The sequence below is a fragment of the Macrobrachium nipponense genome, chromosome 34 (assembly GCF_015104395.2).
Source record: "Macrobrachium nipponense isolate FS-2020 chromosome 34, ASM1510439v2, whole genome shotgun sequence".
In the NCBI taxonomy this organism is placed as follows: Eukaryota; Metazoa; Arthropoda; class Malacostraca; order Decapoda; family Palaemonidae; genus Macrobrachium; species Macrobrachium nipponense.
Genome location: NC_061095.1, coordinates 2,130,345 through 2,151,201, shown reverse-complemented (window position 1 = coordinate 2,151,201; position 20,857 = coordinate 2,130,345). Strand labels below are relative to the sequence as shown.

Here is a 20,857-nt window from a genome sequence, read left to right as displayed (position 1 = left end):
GTGTAAAATTGCAATAGCCATTTTATTTTTCTCAGGGACCCACCGAGTTTTCGAGCTTTCTTGAATTGAAATGAAAAGAGTGAACACACGAGCTGAGGATAGTTATTAATTACTTTATGTAAATATTTTTTCATGCCTTCAGGAACTCCGGGTCTAAAGAAATTATTTTTTAGGGTATATGAAGATCCTAAAATTGGTAAAGGGGACCAGTAGTTGAAGATTCATGATTTTGGGAAAAGAAACCTAATTTTAAATGTATTTATGGACCCAAGAAAAACTATGGATGTTTTTGAAAATCAAATTAGCATTCTGGACAAATACACATTGCAGTTGAATGTTCAATCCTTGCCCTCATTATTCCTCTGTAATAAATTTCTATCATGTAAAAAAAAATGCTCTATTTTTCAATCACGAACATATCTGACAACTTCCAAAGGATGCCGAAAGATACATAGCAATTTGCATTGTTCCCACATTACCAGGTACATTCCCCCAACAGAAAAGTGTTGGAGCAAATAAAAAAAGTTACAAAAAAAAAATTGGATACCTCCAGCAGGAGGTATTGAGGCGTAATGCCCCCCTACAGGGGAGGGAGTCGTCGGCACCACCACCGCCGCTTAGAGCAAGAAGTGTCACCCGAGGGTCCCCCCTGCCGAGGACAGAGCGGCGGGGAACCGACAGTCGGGTATATAAAGTTAGTTACGGGACTGCAGGGTCAGTTGCGAGGTGTGACTGGCTTGGCAATGATGTTGGTGTTAGAGGTTGTTACCACGGCACTTCTTCTGCTCGCTGGAGCGACGGCCCAGAAGCCTACGACCCTAGGTAGGTGTTGCTGGTTTTTCTCAAAAGCTAGTACTCGTAGGTACTGCTGGTACGAATATTCTCCTCCTCCTCCTCCTTCTTCTTCTTCTACTTTTAACTAGAAGTCTGTGCGTGCCAGCTGGTTCGGTTTCTGTCGCTCCGCGATAGCAAGTTTTAGTCTTAAACTACTACTACTACTAGTGTTAATTACCCTTCTTCTTCTTCTGCTACTACTGCTTTAACTGGGTCTTTCTGCGCCAGCTAGCTGGTTCGGTCTCCCCTCTCGCCCTGCAAAAATGCACACTTTCCAGAGTCGCAGTTTCCTCTGTTTTCGTAAAATCTGGCTGCAAGCAGCCTTTCCAAAGTGAAGATATACCCCGCGAGGTCGGTCTAAGGATACCGTAGCTTCGTTTAGTTATCTAATTGTCTTGTCTGTTTCGTTGAGAAGCCAAGCGAAAACCAGTGGAGTTGAAATCACCAGCATGTGAGACTAGTGGTGGTGAAACGTATTACAGTTCCGTGGCTAAAATGCGGCGTGATGATTTCTAGCGCTCGACGTGGCTTTCGAAAACGTAGCCATTGTTAGAATAAAAAAGAAATACCAGCAGAATATAACTGGCTGGACGAAACCACCGAGCTTATTTAGGTGGACAAGTGAAACACTTTAGTGATGTCTGTGAAGATGAGCGGGACCCTTCATTTTTATTCATTGCAGTGAATAATTAATCAAGCGTTGCTAGACATCCACACGGCTATTGTTTAGTTACAAACTAGCTAGGCACTCTTGTGTATTCATGGTATACAGGGTATATACAGACACAGGCTGTGTACTCAGAGACATACCACAGGGTACACACACACACACAATCAACACTATTGAGCAATCTCTATCACACACTTAATTAAGAAGAAATCAGACAAATCTATAAGTGAAAAACGAAAAACACCTTTGACCAGTCCTTATCTACGGCCATCTAAGATACAGAATTTCTGTAGCCACAGTTTAGCCAACCACTCCACAAGGAGAACGTGTTTTCTTCTTGGGATGAGTGGTTAAGCTGAATGTTTTTACATCTCTCGTATCGTAGATGGTATATGTCTGCAAGTGGTCGAAAATCTTGATCTTTACAGTTAAATTTCACATAAAAGAATATTTCAGAATACACAAGGCAAATGTACATAGTTAAGTTTAATATTTCCAAAGACACTCTACTTATCAATAAATCTATGCATACAGACATACCATAAACACTTAAGTTAGTTAACACTAAGGATACATAAACGAAAATACATGAAATAAACTTATATGACTTGTACATAATAATATATTCACCAGCGCAAACTCGTAAACTAAATTACTTTGTTGAACTTTTTCTGTTATTTGAAAAATACAAAATTATAACAGACAGTTTATATTTGTAGCTAATTTGCAGTGGACTAAATAATGAACAACAGGTGTCCATGTATTTTGTTGTTGATCTCCATATGAAAATGAGTTACATCATTTCTTTTCTATTACAACCAAAGTAATCAGGGTAACAGTCTATGCGACAGAAAAATTAACTATATTTATCGTCCTTCAAAATACGACTGGCTAAATTTACAGTTGTTGGAGCTGTAAGTGAGCTTGAATAATTGAGAGATGAGTCTGTGTTCAGCTGAAAAAAAGTCGACTGAATTGGTCTTTCAAGACAAACAAAGAACACTTTGGGTTGACCGCATCTAACTAGAAGTCTAGGGTAGATGAGCATACCGGAATTCTACCGATTACCTTTAAAGAGAATTATTGTAACATAAAGTCAGATTCTTTAACTTGACTATAAGAGAATATTTATTTGCATTCTATAACATTCTATAACATCAGAGTGTGACTGGTTAAAAGATATAATCATAAACCGAGTAGGTTACAAATAAGTATATTAAAGTTATTTCTTAACAATTCACTCATCTGATACTCTTGCTTAGTTTTCAAGGAATCGCACACGGCTCCAAAAATTGTGAAGCCTGAATATAACAGGCAAATATCATATTCATTTCCATAGTATATAACTTACAAAAATTAAGTTTCGTTATTCAATAGGAAAATTATGTGTTTAAATCTTCTGCCTCTTGGTATCTTTCTTGGTTTTTTATGTGAAAAAAAGGTAGGTAGGTGCAATGCAAGAAGCCATTAGGTGAAAACACAATATTACCAAAATATTCTATATCATTCAGATGTTTTCGTAAATGACGGTAACCTTTAAAACGAAAATGTAAGGGTATATATAACATGAGTGAAATTTTTCTAACTAGATTTCACTAGTTGTACACTGAAGCTGCCTTCAGGTCTAAGGTCATTCACATTTCAAAATTCTTTACAAAAAATGGGTGGATATAATAAACACAATTTAAGGTTTTGTTATCAAGTAAAAGGTATATTTCTCTAGCAGATCTGCTGATGAAGAATAATTGTTATCTGTTGCATGTGCTAATATTTCTAAGATCTAGAGTAACAGGTCTGTGGATGTAACATTTGTTGAGTTTGTTCATTGTGGGTTATGTATTTATTCTTTGTATAATTGAATATAATCTTCCATTCGTATCTTGTGCAGGAGGAATATGTGTATGTATTATATATACAAATCCATTACGAGCAATAAAAGTATGTCTGGTTTTAATGGTAATGATTCTCCCTTTTTATGAATATTTTTTTATTCAACAGTTAATTTATGATTTTTTATTTTTATTTTCTATTTTATTCGTAAGGTATATTTTGTTATGTTTACCATTGCATTAATCATTCACTGAAATATACGTCAGCAGGAACTATCTTTCTTACTTTATCTTACAAACAGTCATACACTCAGGTATACTGTATTATACAAGTATATATATATATATATATATATATAGATATATATATATATAGATATATATATATATATATGTGTGTGTGTGTGTGTGTGTGTGTGTGTGTGTGTGTGTGTGTGTGTACAGTGAAACCCGTCTATTCCAACTCCGGAGGACCAAAATATATTGTTGTAAACTTGCGGTATATAGAGGGAGCTTAGAGTTATACTGGGCACTTATAAAATATAGGAGGATTCTAGTTATATAGGAAGCCTAGATTATACAAGATTCATAACAATTACGGCGGCTCCAAAATATTAAAGCGGATTCAAAACATATGCATTAGACCCTAAACATTTGCTGGGATGGGGAGATTCTACAATGATACAAAGATCTCACAACATATTCAAGGGATTCTATAGTTTTACACTGGACTGAATAACTCCTGAATCACTCGCGAATGATGAGTCTACGATCTATGTTACAAGCCTGTACTACCCTACAATCTCTGCATATATTGTAAGAGTATTGAACTACTTTGGAACACCAATATGTAGGTGTTTAAAAAAGTAGTATAATGATCTTATAATATATATGCAGAGATTGTAGAGAAAGCACAGGTTTGTAACACAGGTAGTGGACTCGAAACATATGTGGGTTAGTTTAGACTTAGGCTGAGAACTTGTAATATTCTCCGGAGATTCTACATTTGCACAATTGACGGACAATTTATACATAGGGGACTCTAAAGGAGAACAGGGGACATTTTTTGGAATAGAGAGCATTGCAATGGACTTGTGTAATACATAGATGATTACAAAGCCAAGCGTTTGACTTACACCATACAAGTGGGACTCTCAAATATACAGTGAACTTGGAACATTTGCTTTAGACTATGGTAAAACTGCATGTTCATGATTATGTATGTGGGAGAATATACAGTACCCAATGGACTTCTAGCATTTTCAAGGAGATTTTTATTTTAGTAAATACAATAGACTTCCAACTAATTGGGCAGATTTTAGTGTTGTGGCGAAAGATTCTAAAGTTAGAAGTTGAACAACTAACACATATGGGGACTACAGAGGAAAACAGTTGTTCCATTACAATTACAAGACTCTGAAGTAGAGGAATTCGAGATATTACATTGGAGTTGTAACATGAGAGGGACTCAGATCACATGACAATCTTGTAACGTATTCAGGGTGGTCTGGAGCAATGTATGAACTTGTAACAGTCTGGGGAGGGACTATAAATGGGAGGACTTCAGAGCTGTACGGGGACTTTTATCAGATACAGGAAACACTTAAGTAATGAAGTGGTATTGTAACATAATATGGGGAGTATGAATTAATGTAAAAGACTCGTAACATGCAGTGGGGACGCTACTTTGAACTCGTAACAAGCTTGGAGATCCAAGATTTAATATTAATTATAATGACAATAGCAAAAAGTCAGAAAACATAACTATTCATTTAGAGAATAAGTAATATAAATTTCAATGAAGATATATCTATCCTTAACAAATACTTGTTAGAAAAAAACTTTGCAAATATTTGGGAAAATCTTCAAGTGTTGGTAGCTTCTTATTTTGTACTATTTCCAAACTCTTTCATGAAATTTCGTGAAATATTTTTGTAACATAATCTAGATTCTACTTATGGAATCAGATTCCAAACGAAGTCAAGTTACGAGTTCACAGTCTGGTTGAGACGTCACAAAAATCTAGTCTGATTCTTAGAAGCACAATAATTATAAGATCCATTGTGAAGAGAACAATGAGAGGTTGGTAGGGTCGGGGGCTGGAGGGGTGGTTTCAGAATTTTTGAGATCTAGAAGGAAGTCTGATCGAAAGGGGATTATATATTTATGCATATCTTTACCACATAGATGCATACTCCATTTACATGTATACGAACAGCTCTCATTCCTTTTGTGTTTATATATATATATATATATATATGTATATATATATATATATATATATATATATATATATATATATATCTATATATATTATAAATTTATATATGGAATTCTATATATATATATATATACTATATATCTATATATATATAATATATATATGATATATATATATAAACTGGTAAGAGATCCATAGGTCAATTAATTGTTTTTATCCTTAAGTTTTATTGCCTACAAAACATCCATTTGCCATAAAACCGGAGAGTTTAGTAACATAAAAACAATTGAAAAACCATTATCTCTCTCATTCTAAAACTAATATGTAGTTCATTTACTAAAAAAAAAAAAAAACAAATGCGCATTTACTAATACAATCTCTCCCCAACAGCCCGTCAACCCTTTGTATAAATATTGCACCTCACTCACGTTTTGTTCCCTTACTATCTTCAGGAATACCTGCTACTTCTGCCTTTAACAGGCCTAGAGCTATATTACCACTTTAGATGTTTTTTGGTCTATCTTACAAAACTCCCTCATCAATGTTTATACCTCAACACCACATTTATTAGGTTCTCTCACACAGTTTATTTCTTCTGAATATACCTTCAAAGCAAACTTGTTTCGAGAATTTGAATCAATTCATTTCTTTTAAATACAACACTTCCAGCTGTTTTAGATACAGAGATAAGTGTGGATATGTTCCGTACAGAGATAACTGCTGTTGATTTGAATACAGAGATAATTGTTGTTAGTTTGAATACAGAGATAATTGTAGTTAAGTTCAATACAGATAAACTGTAGTTGATTTAAATACAAACATAATTGTTGTTAGTTTAAATACAGAGATAATTGTAGTTAACTGGAACACGGACATTATTGAAGTTAATTAAATGCGGAGGTAACTGTAGTCAGTTTAAATGCATAGATAGGTAACTTCTCACTCTTAACGTAGCATAGAGTATCATATTATCTCCAATATTCATTTGATTTTCGAATGGTTGAACAAAATACCTTTAAACACAAAAGTTTTTTTTTTTTTTATCTTCCATCATGCATATTGATATAACACTACTATTCTCTACCCTCTTGTTCTGATATCTTCTTTAAACATTGTTTCAGAAAGCTTCTTTCTATGTACATTTAGTTTCCTTCAGTGTCTGTTATGACTGTTCACAGTTTTCCTTTCCATTGCTGCGTCAACTGAGAGTCCTGAGCCATTTACACTCTCCTTTTGTTCATTAAACAGAGTTATTCTTTCATAAACTCTGCTTTTCATCACAATTCTTCAACATGTTAAGTACCCACAAAATCTTGCTTTATTTTTCTAAATGTCATCAGGGACTTCAATTTTACCCACTCCATTCAGCCTTTTTATTTTTCTAAATGTCGTCAGAATTTTATCCACTTCGTTCAGACAATGTCATTATTCCCTGCCCTTCAAAGATCACTTGAAGATAATCTTAACCTCATAACCACTACTATTACAAAATTTCATACTGTTCTTTTCCTGTCAGACCACCTCCCAGCAGTTAGATATTCTCAGTCAGTAACTTTCTTACACATTCAGGAAATGTATTCAGCAAAATATAATTGTTTTTTGTACCCTAGTCGTTCAAAGAACCTAAACATTCCTATAATTTTATTTTACAGTTGGTAACTTTTCTTTCTATCAATAGATCAATAATTGTGCCATTAAATTTTGCAATAGTCAGTTCTACTATCTCAGTCATAATTATGCAAACGTTCTTTAAACTGATCCTTCTAAGAAGATAGCCCTATTTTCCTCTCAAACCTAAGCTCCATTTGCTCAGTAACTGTGTTCTCTGCACTTGCTCCTGTCTGGGACTTTTATCAGACCCGCCTTTTATTAGTATTTCCTAATTTTCCTCGTGATTTCCCAACTATTTCTTTCTTCATCCATCTTCTGTAAGACAGTTATCCTTCACACAGAAGACATAAATTCTCCCCGTTATTCATTCTTACGTAAGTTCTATAATGTACAATCGCATCAGCAGACACCCAGACGCACGCATGCAAACGTACGCACACACGTTCCTGTTCCTGCCCCAATTTCGCATAGGCTCATACCTCACAAAAAACTCACACCCTCATCGTTTTTCGTAACTCGAGCGCTGGGTAGCCCAGCCGCAGAGCTCCTCGAATTTCATATTCAGAAATCTAGGGTCGCCTTTAGCCGAAGAGTTTTGATGAGAAGTTGAAACTCGCCATGTCTGAGGTGGGTGACCCTTTTGCGGCTTCATAATCACATCATTTTCATCACGATCATCGGTGAGTAAACTAATCAATGCTTTTGCTTTTCAGATATTTTTTTTTATTGATTTTATTCTTTAGTATCATAATACACTCCGGAATGCCTCCTGGGTCCATTTCCTGAGGAATGCGAAGGGAAGAAGATCTCAGACTGAAGTATTCCAGAGACATTACAGAAGAAACAGTATCTGCCAAAATGTGGCCAGTATAGAACAGATTTCTTCAACAAGCTATCAAAAATCGCCAGAAAAGTCCAGCTAGCGTATAAACGTCACAAAGTTCGCGGTCAAGGTGCTAACCTGACCGGCTGCCTTGCCAATGCAAGCTAAGAACCGTGACTACTTATGAATACGTTACGACAGCTCTCAATAGAGTTATAATCTCCATCATCTTCAGCAGCATCCGAAGTCTTTGCTGTGTTACGCAAGATGCTGTTCCCACGACGCGAAAGACCCAGGAAAATATATTTATTTAAATGCTCCTTAAAGTATATAACTACCTTACTGGCCTTATATTTGAAGATGATTCATTTTTAATGACATATTCAAAAAGCAATTCTTTTTCCTCAGTGCTTTGTGCAACAAAAAGAGGATTTTCAAAAGCCAATAGGCCTCAAAAAAAAAAGTAAAATAAAACAAGAAAAGATATTTGCTTCAGAAAAATATCTTAAAAACAATATCTCATTTTAATGGTTGTTAAAAATAAAATACTGCTTAATTGCAGATTTAAAAAATAACTAAGCAAAATAGATGACATAGTCTTTATTCTAGACTGGATTTGTTAATTTGTCGTATAAATTCTCTGGCACTGTGTCAAATGAATAAATAATCTGACACAATTATATTGTGTCACGCGTGAACAACAATTTTGTGTCACACGTGTAAACTAGGGTGTGTCACTCGTGAACAATTGTTGTGTCACACATGAACAAAATGCAAATGTGTCATAAGGATGCCCTAGCAATGTGTCAGACGAACAATTTTGAAATGTGCAAGACTGAGTCTCTGGCCAAATGAAATAGCTGGATCATACAATGTATGAACAGTTTGCAAATGTGGCATATGAGCTGTTTTGCAAATTGCTAACTTGAAAATTTTTTAGAAAATGTTGGTGGAATACCAAAAAAAAAAAAAATCCATTTTTAAACTGTTGGCAGTTTGTTTCGTAATTGTGAACTTCTATCAAGCAATTCGACAAATGAACGTTTGTCGGATTGGAACATGAACTTGAATTTTGTTCGTTTCAAATACTTGAACAATTTTTCAAAAAACCATATAGGGGAAAATGTATATTTGATGAAGTTACTAAGGGAAATTCTAACATTCCCCAAGAAGAGCATATGCGATATTTCAGGAATCCCCCTGTATATATATATATATATATATATATATATATATATATATATATATATATATATATATATATATATATAAATATATATATATATATATATATATATATATATATACATATATATATATATATATATATATATATATATATATATATATATATATTTATATATATATATATATATATATATATATATATATATATTATATATATATATATATATATATATATATATATATATATACAGGGGATTCCTGAAATGCCACATATGCTCTCCTTGGCAGAAACCTACGTAAAATGTTACGTTATCGTCCATATTCATAACTATCTCTAAAAATAATCATAACATTCAAGTAATTTGTTATCCTTCTTGGACGCCATTCTTTCTTGCATATGATAATTTCACTATTCACTTCCTATTCTGTTATTTCAAGGCTTTCAGCTGAGAATGTAGAATGCTAGGAATCGATAAGGTAACTGAACATTGTGGGTGTTACTGTAATATATATATATATATATATATATATATATATATATATATATATATATATATAGATATATATATTATATTATTATATATATTATATATATATATATTATATATATATATATATATATATATATCTTGCAGAGCAAGTGAACAAACACACAATAATGATAATAATAATATTAACAAACGTCCTCATTTAAGTGATGAAGACCTTGCCTTTTCCTCAAAACATGATTATATGATTCGCAGAACAAACTAGAAAACCAGGGATTCTAGATAAAAGTAATAAGGGGGAGGGGAAAGTTTGCAACTTGAACCACTAATTCAAGGTTTCATAAAAAGCTATCATTGCAATGTTCCCATTCTATTTTTTCTGTTTCCTTCATTTGATTCTGTCCCAGTATAAAGCCTTACTTTAAGTTATTTTACTCTCGTGAAAGAAGGATTACTGTCTGCTTTCGATCATTTCGGACCCATCCCAGGACGCATCCCCAGGATTGTTTCGCAAAATGACTCAATTTGTATCGTGAGTAAAGTGGACTTGCGAGTTATTGTCAACTTTCATTTATTCTGAACATTTTTGTCTTTATTTCATCGAGCAATCTTACTTTAGAACAATATGTCATGCTATGTGTACATGCACTTGGAGTCGAACTTGTAGAAATACAAGTACCTACGTTTAAGCGACTATGGATTACACTTTGAAATTGTGTAGGAAATGTCAAAAGCACTGTTCTTATACCAAAACCTCAAGAAGAATATCAACAGGAATCCTTTTTCATCACGAAATCGTCCTGAAGAAGGCTGGACTACCTTCAAGCAATCAATTCTTGACATTAGTATATGCTCATTACTTCTGGAGAACTTTGAGGAAATACTTAAGCCACGAAATAAGACTGACTGGTCAAGGCTTTTGTTACAGTATTCAAAGTCCAATAATCAAGAAGCTAGATATTCTGAGACCTATGACAAGAGACTTCAAAGGAATCAAGACGACGAGAACAGGAACAACAGACTGAAAGTACAGTACATGAAGTCATCTTATGAAATTTCCTAGACTAATGATTTCATAAGAAGGAACGAGACTGACCAACGCGATGTGGTCACTTAGACCAGACTGATCTATGTCAGTCTGCTTGAGAATATATATTTAAAAATGTCATTAAGGGAGTTGGCAATACAGGAATCGACAATGGATGCCACTATTCCACCAAGCAAGGAATGATCAAAGGAACTGGCCGGGCCAGAATAATTCCACAAAAATTCCACAACCGTGGATTAGCCAAAAGGGGCATTATTACCTTACCCTAGGGGCTTCTGGAGGATATAATGCCCTTTCCAGAGCTTCCAGAGGATAGAATGTCCTTTCCAGAGCTAGGAGATCCACAGGACAGGATCCTCTGAGGGCTAAGAGAAGGCGTTTTAAATCTAGGCAAGGGTAAATAATTAAATAAAATGGCAAATGAATACATACACAATAATTATCCAATTGATATAATAATACGACAGTTAAACAAACAAACAAACAAATAAATAAATAAATAAATAAATAAATAAATAAATAAATAAATAAATACAAAAGATAAATAAATAAATAAATAACCTACCCGAACAATAGGCAAATGAATAAATACACAATAATTATCCAATAGATATAAGAATACGACAGTTAAACAAACAAATAAATAAATAAATAAATAAATAAATAAATAAATAAATAAATAAATAAATAAATAAATAAATAAATAAATAAATAAATACAAAAGATAAATAAATAAATACCAGACAATAGTCAAATGAATAAATAAATGTAATGCAATGTAATATCATTAAATAAATGAATATTATACCAACAATAATCAATGAAATGAATGTATAATCAAATGATTTAAACAATAAAAAGATAAATAAACAAATGATTAGGTAAATAAATAAAGGAAAGGGTAAATAAACACAAATAAATAAAAATGATCATAAATAAATAAATAAGTAAATAAATAAATAAATAAACAAATAAATAAATAAGACAAGTAAGGTACTTTAAGGCAGCATAATTGCTTCTCTTAAATTGGGGGTCATCACCCTCCACTACATTGCCAGGAAGGTCAGTTTTCCGGAAGGACCCGGAAGGGCCTGGAACCAGGCAGTGGGACGTCAGGACACCATTAAAGGGAAAGGCTTCTGAAGGAACTCAAGACAAGGAGAGCTTTTTATATATATATCCTGTGGTCAACTCCACACGAGGAAGGAACATCAACCGAGGCCTTCAGTAACATCAGAAGACTTTGAAGGAATCTGACTGAGGACTTCAGCAACTGGATTCCAGCAACACTTTCAGAGGGCTTTGGATGTCCTCTTCCAGGATCCAGAAAATTCCAGACAAAGAATCAGACACTTTTTCCAAAAGACTACAGTGGCCATACCAGAAGCCATAACATAACCTGAATTTAGGTGCTTGTTGACAACAAGTGACGGAGGACCAGGAATTGTTTTCTTGAAAGAAACTTGATGTTAATGTTAAATCTTTAAAAGTGTCTACTTCTTTTGGGGAGTTGTAGAAAATTCACACATGGCTACGCATCTTCCCTCACAAAAGCCAGTCACTGACGTAATGTAAAACAATGATATCACTCCTATAGTGACTACGAAGACACCATCGATTCATGCACAGCTTCAGTAACACTTATTATTTTTAGAAGTCGTCAAGAAACTCATCATTTGCAAGATTTAAGTGGTTGCCTTTTGCTCTCTTAAAGCTCGAGAGGAAATCTCGCACATGATCAATGCTAAAACATTTTTTCTAGATTAATGCTGTAAGACAACTGCAAAAAATGATGTCATATTTAACGATAGCAGTCTGTAATGCTTATGAGAACCAGTCGAATACAAAAGGCAATAACTGCTTTTTAACTCTTTGCAGATAGAAGCCATGTCAATACAGCACAATCGAGAGAAGACTTAGGCAACCTCCTCCCTATCCGCCACCCATCAGCCATGTTTGACAGACTCCAGATCGAAAGGCAAACCGCGAAACTAGCAGACGTGACCCGTCACGATGTCGCTCACTCGTTAGACAGAGAAACTGGCAATGTACACAATGTACCCAAAGACTCACCCTTTGAGTTAGACACAGAAAACGGTGTGAGAAGCGGCAGAAGGAAGAGAAAGGTTATATATCGAACCGGACGCTACGGAGGGTCCAGCAGGAACAATGGCGACCCCTACGGTAGACGCAGGGGGAACTACGGGCCCGGCTACGACTCCCTGGCTGACCGCAGGCGGTACGGGTATCCCATGGATCGCTCCAGGGGTGGATCTTTGCAGAGGGCCACCACCACGCGAAGGCCCGACTATGTCCTGATCACCGCCACGCCAGACCCTTACTTCAGAAAGACGGAGCCTCCTCGCCCAAAGCCAGTCAGCACAGAAGCTATCAAGAAGAAGGTAAGAGTTCCCAAAGGGAAGAAGCAGCCCGTGAGAAAGCTGACTAGAGACGTGAAGAGGGAAATTGCCAAGTACGCGTTGCAGCACGGAAAGCAGCAGGCTGCCACCCGGTACGAAAACATTCTAGGCAGACGGCTGCCTCCCCAGAAAATAGAGAAGTTCATTAAGAGATACCAAAAGCAGCAGAAGAAGGAAAGAAGTCACCAGTAAGAACTAGATACCGAAAACGCGATGCACACCACCTAAGCTTCAGCCCGAGTGAAGCGGAACCATATCATGTTTTACATTAGAACTACTATGATTATTTTGCATTCTGAATGCGACAATGATTGCAATATATGCTTAGCACTCCTCCGTTCCTCTCCCCGGACTTCCGAAGAGTCGGTATAGTCTCAGCTGATCAAACCCTTCTCCCCTTGCCTCTTGTATTTTCTTTTGAGAGCATCTTTTCTCAAACCCAAACTGTCTTGATGTTGCAATATTTGTAATTCAATACCTCAATGAACAGTTGTACCTGTAAAAAGAATTGCTCTGGAGATATATTATATATATATATTATTTTACCAGTTGGTGCAGATATGTAATTAATGCTAGGATTAAGAATAAGGTATTAATTGGAGAATGTGTTTTTATATATTTATCCGCCCGGCTCCCTTTGTTAGTTCTTCCGCCCAGCAATGAGGCAGAAGTTTCTCTAACAGTTAGAGCCGTTATGGGTGGTGTGTGAAAATATTATTGAATTAGTACATTTGATGTATCGTAACAGGGTAAATGAAGGCTATGATATTATAAGGTTTATTATATCCCCCTAAAATATCTTTTTTTTAAATGCCTTAATGAAATGGGTCAACATTCTGAAACTAGCTCAATCAAAGATGTCTTGAAAGACAAATGCAACTTTGTCAGTAATATTTATAGTAAGAAAGCATCTGAATCAAGACATATTTGGTGTTTAATACATCATGATTGCAGATGGAAGGTTGAAATATTTTCCCCATATGCTCATCGATACCAGTCACAACCAGTATAGATACGGAAGTTTAGCCAGCATAATACCCAAACTGAATTTTTCAAGTATTCAAAGTATATCAAATTTAGCTCAATCTGCTCTATAATTTCTCTTTTCTTCTCACTTATTCTGTCTTTACCAACTTCTTATATCCTCGCCACAACCGTGAAGTACACTTTAATGGAATAGACTAGAGGAAGTGAGCACGAAAGGTAGCAAATATGAATATAGGAATTTTAGTACTTGAATGATGGCATTGGCTTGTTTCAAAAAATAAACAGAATTTATGATATATCTAGGTACAGAAAGAAATGCCTCAGTAATAGATGGATGATTTAATTGAGTCTGTGCTAAATTTGCACATCAAGACCATCGTGCAATGCTGTAACAAAAAGAAACCAGATAGTTTTCAGGATTTGAAAATAAAAATATAATTTATTTTGGGTTGTTCTGCAAAGTTACAAATACCACCTTTGGTAATGCTATTTCACGATGCCTCATTTTGACAAATGAAATGCAAACTCTCATCAACCAGGTAACCTTGTGTTGCTCATTGCAAATGAAACGACCTACGGAAAGTCGATGTTGCGAAAAAATGCATTGTAACTTATTTCACATCAAATTCGCAAGAAAAAAATGTCATGAGAGTCGATCCTCTATAATTAAGTAATGATGCACGAAAGAAATTATGAGAACCCCTTATTTGTTATGTTCAACTTCAATGAATTGTTTACGATTTGCAAGAAGCGTTTACATAATCGACCCAGGTTATATAAAAAGGCGAAGTAGGTAGAAATAGTTAAGGAATCCACAACGTGAGAGTAAATGTATGAAATTGACTTACAAAATTCTGATCTGACCTCTTGTAACTTGCACTTTTTCTTGTATTTTCTGTGGTGTTCCTCAGGGCTTCCACTATTGTCCAGACAATTTGTAAATATTACTCTTTTTTTTCTCCTCATTCAATCTATGCATGACCTTGACTCCATGAATATTGCCATTCATTACACTGATGGGGAGACTGTCCTACAGTCTCACAATACAGACTGAAAGAACAGAGTTACTGAGCAGATTGGCACTGCAGTACTGAGAGATATTATGGATGAAGTCTACAGAGTAAGCTTCTCAAACCAGCAACCGAGTTGCACGTTATAAAGACACTTGACGAAGGTTTCAGAAAGGGTTAAAACTTCTGCTAAGAATAAATGCACTGCGTCTGTCAAATGTGTAAGAGAATTCCTCTGTAAGCTGGACGGTCAAAAGACTAGATTGACAAAGCTGACATACCATGTCAGGCATTTGAGAGGCAGGCTGACAGGAGCTTGTAACAACCGGTCTCTGGGTCACAAATTTCCGTGGGACTGAGGAAATGGATGGTTATAGTCTCAATTGGCATGGGAAAGACTGGCAATGCCGTTTGAAGGACATGCGGCCAGCTAGTGTCCAATCGTAGCCAGATTCACTAAGCGATATATATACTCTATCTTACACGCGCAGCTCAGAAAGGGTATCAGAGATGTTAATGAGTAAGAACTTAAGGATTGCTGGAGCTGATAGGTCATATTGTGAAAAAATGGAAGAAACTGGTGAAAGCCTGAAATAATTATCAGGAAAAGAAATAGAGCAGCTTTAAGATGAAGAACCACTGGTAAAAACAAATATTAGGGAGGGACACAGGTTTAGAACCAGGATCAAATACTCCACGATTTCCAGAGCTTGGAATTTGCAGTGATGAAAGATTCAGTACCACTAATTCCAGAGAGCATTGATTCCACTACTCCATATGATAGGATGAGAAACAGACAGAGAGAGATAGTTTAAGAGACAAATCGATGAATATATGAAACAGAGGTTGTTATGTCTGTTCTATTAAGGACAGTGAAGAGCGATCTCTGAAACTGCCTATGCAGACACAGATTCGTGCAGTTTTTGTTCTGAACTGAATAATCTGACGGCAGAATCGTTCGTTTTTTAAGTAGCCGAAGTAATGATCGGACATTACAATAAAAACAAAAGTTATCAACATGGAGAAACTCTCTCTTGAGTGACTGGAGCTACACCTATGACGTCACGTCCTTCCGCAGGGTTGGTGTCCTCGATCTTTCGGTTATAGCCCACCTCACCCCCCCAAAAAAATTACCGGAATGTTGAGGTAATACCTATGCATACCTGTTAACATTTATCACCCACCCAAAGAGAAATGAATATGAAAAACAGATAAACAAGCGATGAAGCAGATCAAAAGATGGGTTTGCAACTTTAGATAGCAAGCACTACACACTTGAAGGATTGGCCCGGCATGAGAAGACATACTTTGCAAACATTTTTTCATAATCAAGACATCTGTCATTCCTTGAGAAATCCTAACACCAAATAGACAGACCTGCAAAATATTATAAAAGGAGAAAACTCCCTGTATGGCAAGGAATTACAAGACAAGTCTTCATAGTCATATAGAAATTAACTTCAAGACAACCGGCACTGAATGACCCAGAATGTCCTTGGGGGGCACTTTAATTGCAATGACCTTAAACTTATCTCACTTATAGGGGCGTGACAGTAAAATGAGAGGGTATAGTTCAAATGGGTATAGTTCATTGGCAAAGGGGAATTATGTGTGATAAGTAAATCTGCCCAAAGCAGCGTTTGGAACTAATCTTAGCTGGATTTAGCTGGACATTATTCATTAAGCTTAAAAAGAGCTGAATGGCTAATGTTCCCGAGAGTGAGGAAGGACAACTAACACCAGCCCCTCTTTTTCTTCCGCACCCCACAGGTGAGGATGCTTCTTCCCTCCCAGCAGCCGTAACGGAAAACGGCCCGCTCTTCGACGCCTTGTCGAACTCGGCCGAGAACCATTCCACCGATGAGGCCGCGTTCACTAGGGAGGAGGTCTTCGGGAAGGGCCTCGACAGCGAGGAGAACTCGGAGTACGATGTCGAAATCGAGGACGATTATAACGACGACGAAGAAGACGATGACGATGACGACGATGATGATTTCGAGGACGACGAAGACGACGATTGGACTAATTCGGACGCTTATCAAGAGGACATGGACGACCTAGACTTAGACGCCCTGCACGAGATCTACGGCGAGGAAGAGACGAGAGCCGAGGACGACGACGAAGTCGAGGACGAGGACAGCAAAGAGAGGTTCAAGAGGAAGATCATCTACCGCGGCCAGGGCGGCGGAGGCATCTACAGCCGCGGGGGCCGAAGGGGGCAAGGGGGCGGTGGCGACGAGGACCCATACGGACGCAGGAGGGACCACTACGGCGGCGGCCCGTCAGACTCGTGGCCCTACAGGAGCCAGGACTCCCGCGACCAGTCAGCGGGCCAGATGACACCCAGCACGACGGGAGGTTCCTCCACCGCCGGGAAGGCAGAGACGGGGGCAGCCGGCGCCATTTACGGGACGCCCAGGAAGACAGAAGCCGACGGCGGGGCGGCAGTTAGGTCTCCCTCAGGAGGAGGAGCTGCTGCTGGTTCTTCTACTTCGAACTCCTCTGGGAGGAACTCAGGCAAGAGGACCAAGACGGAGCGACGGGAGACTTCCTCCAAATCGAAGCTGTCGAAGAACCTCAAGCACGAGATCGCGCAGTACGCGATGCGCCACGGGCCGCAGAACGCCGCAGAGCACTTCCAGGAGCGCGTCGGGCGGAAGCTGAAAGTGAAGAAGATCGAGAAATTCATCCGCAGGTACCAGGAGAGGCAGTGAGGTCTCCGGAGAGGGAGGGAGGGAGGCAGGTGGCAAGAAGAGAGAGACCTTCCCTGATACCTAATCGCCATAACTATCATGAGTCTTCTTTTTTTTAAAACCAGTCCACAACAATTTCCACTTTATTGTAAGCCTTTTTTTAAACCAATCCATAATTTTCCCCTTTATTGTGAGCCTTCTTGTTTCTTTTTTTTAACCAATCCATATTTTTCCCCATTTTAAACAATCCATAATTTCCCCCTTATTGTGAGATTTTTTTTTTATTATAACCAGTCCATAATTCTCCCCCATTATGAGGTTTTTAAAACTAATCCATAATTTCGCCCCTCCCCATATTATGAGTTTTTTCATACCAACCCATAATTCCTCCCACATATGATGACCTTTTTTTCAAACCACTCCCCATATTATGAGTTTTTTTAACTACTCTATAATCCCCCCTCATATTATGAGTTTTTTTAACCAATCCATAATTCACCCCAATATTATGAGTTTTTTTTTTCAAACCAATCCATAATTCACCCCCATATTATGAGTTTTTTTTTTCAAACCAATCCATAATTGCCCCACCACATTGAGTTTTTTTCAAACCAATCCATAATTCTCCCCCCCCCCCACATTCCCCCCAATAATATGAGTTTTTTTTAACAATCCATAATTCCCCTTCCCCAAATAATGAGTTTTTTTTTTCAAACCAATCCTTAATGCCCTTTCATATGAGTTTTTCAAACCAATCCATAATTCCTCCCACACTCCTACCCCCATTTTTATATCTGTATATGCATAGATATACCTCCATTCCAGGTACGGACTGGAGTCCAGTGACCCTTTTGACCCTTTTTCCAGAATTGGAAAATGGCTTCTTTCTTTCTTTTTTTTTCTTCAGGGATTTTCTGATGCATGAGAAACATTTTGCAATATTTGCAATTAAAACTGTACCTCAATGTGACGGCGTCACCTGTATACGCGACGCGAGATTGATTGATTGATTGATTCGCGTCTGTGAAAAGTGGTGTCACAGCGTGACGCGATATGATTATAATCATAATCTGTGTACTATATACAACTATAGTCATGTAGTTCAGGGGATAGATTTAATTAGACGCTGGTGAAACCAGTAAGATTATTTGGTGGAAAGATTGAAATAATAAAAATAGAATACTACCTATTGTTGATAAATGCTAAAATATATCAAAATATAAGATATGACCAAAATGTACACTTAATTCATAAAGAAATAAAATATTTGTAAAAATTATGAATTGAAGGAATACTCTGTTTAAAAGTCTCTCTGTTGGTTGGGCAAAGCTTCGAGGTCCATGCCAGGCTCACCTCCTATTACCCCAACGGAAGTTAAGTACCATCACTAATTTAAGTTATCAAGTTTGCTGAAGACGGACTCATGACTTACCAAGAACAATAATTATTATGAGCATGAGAGCAAAACTTGTCTCGAATATATAGTACAATAATGAATGTGTATGTGTGAGCTATCATATATATATATATATATATATATATATATATAGATTAATCTGTATGTATGTATGTATGTATACATACAAGACGGCTACTGTAAACATTTTCTCAATGCTGAGACGAGACTAGATTTAGCACCTACAGGTAAACAGAAATGTAAACTTCTTTTTATCCAATTTTTTGAATTTTATTAGACATTAGACATTAAGTATCACTGAATGTATGCATAAGACTATTTATATATGTATTACCGTGTATATGGTTTCTCTCTCTCTCTCTCTCTCTCTCTCTCTCTCTCTCTCTCTCTCTCTCTCTCTCTCTCTCTCTCTCTCTCTCTCAACGACACAAAAGGTGAATGTCAAGAAAATGATTTTGTAGATACTGAGAAAAATCAGTAACTTTGTATATAGAATTAGTAAAGGCAATGATAATAATCGATTGAATTTGGGAAAAGCATGAAATCATAAACATGCATAGATCCATTCACGTGAATAAAGATACTTTAGCATATATGCATACATATATAAATATAAATAAACATGCATACATTTCATATAAATACATACGTACATTAAGACTTGTAGATAATAGGGCACCAACCAGTGAAACCGATATATACTATAGTATACCTATTCTTGGGGCCACTTATTCACGTGAAAATGTATGAACATTTATGACAATTTATGGCACATCACGAGCCCTGACAAATCCGACATCACAGAGGCACAAAAAATGACACAACTCGACCTGATTTATGCATCAACAAAAGGCCTTTGTTTTCGAGATCGATTATAAGTCTTACAAGAGGAAAATATCTCAAATATTATACACTGATGACCTTGACTATGTTTTGTATTTTATTGTGTATATGAGTCATTATAATTAAGTGTTTTGGACCCGGTTAGTGGTCTACTTGACTACTTTTTTTTTTTTTTTTTTTTTTTTTATGATCATTGCAGTTCTGGGCGTTCGACCTTTGTGGTTCCTCTGGAGAGAAAAAAAAAAAACTTGGAATTCGAACACATTTCCCACTGAAACTTGGTCCGAAACTTGAGTCAAGTTCTGTCCTAAACTTAGCCAAGTCTTCAGACTATCTCCTCAAGTTCCTTTTTTTTATGTATAGGCTTGATTGTAAGTTGCTGAAACCATTTTTTTCTCTCTTTTTTTTGTATGACAATTTCCAATTGTTTTATTATACTGAAATATAATACATCACTTTAATAACCTTATCCGTAGTGTTGCAAAAATGTCTGAACTTTTGGAATGATTATGATCGATTGAACGCTCGATGGATTCGGGTCAAAGGCAAAAGCACTGGGTGGGACCTATGAGGTCATTCAGCGCTGAGACGGAGAGGCGTCACATAAAGCAGTTGCACTATGAATCAATTGTTAGGAGAGAGTTGAGGAAAGTAAGATGAAGAAAGAGAATAAAAAAGGAGGTATAGTAAAAGGAGCGAAAAGGGTTGCAGCTAGGGGCTGAAAATACGCTGCAAAAAAAAAACTCAAATAATGCCTACAGTGCACCGCACAAGG

At 36.6% G+C, this 20,857-nt stretch overlaps 1 protein-coding gene across 1 annotated transcript; it reads left to right on the top strand.

Moving 5' to 3' along the window:
- Positions 1-670: 670 nt before the first annotated feature.
- Positions 671-18,373, top strand: LOC135207814 (aspartate and glycine-rich protein-like). The gene is made up of 2 exons (XM_064239672.1): positions 671-822; positions 16,900-18,373. Exons 1-2 carry the CDS (start codon positions 744-746, stop codon positions 17,841-17,843), a joined length of 1,023 nt encoding a protein of 340 aa, XP_064095742.1. The 5' UTR covers positions 671-743; the 3' UTR covers positions 17,844-18,373.
- The last annotated feature ends 2,484 nt before the right edge of the window (positions 18,374-20,857 follow it).

Excerpts from the sequence above, each read along its gene's own strand:
- LOC135207814 (XM_064239672.1), top strand. The coding sequence starts at position 744 with ATGATGTTGGTGTTAGAGGTTGTTACCACGGCACTTCTTCTGCTCGCT. Across the intron at positions 823-16,899 it reads CCAGAAGCCTACGACCCTAG|GTGAGGATGCTTCTTCCCTC; the intron begins GTAGGTGTTGCT and ends CGCACCCCACAG.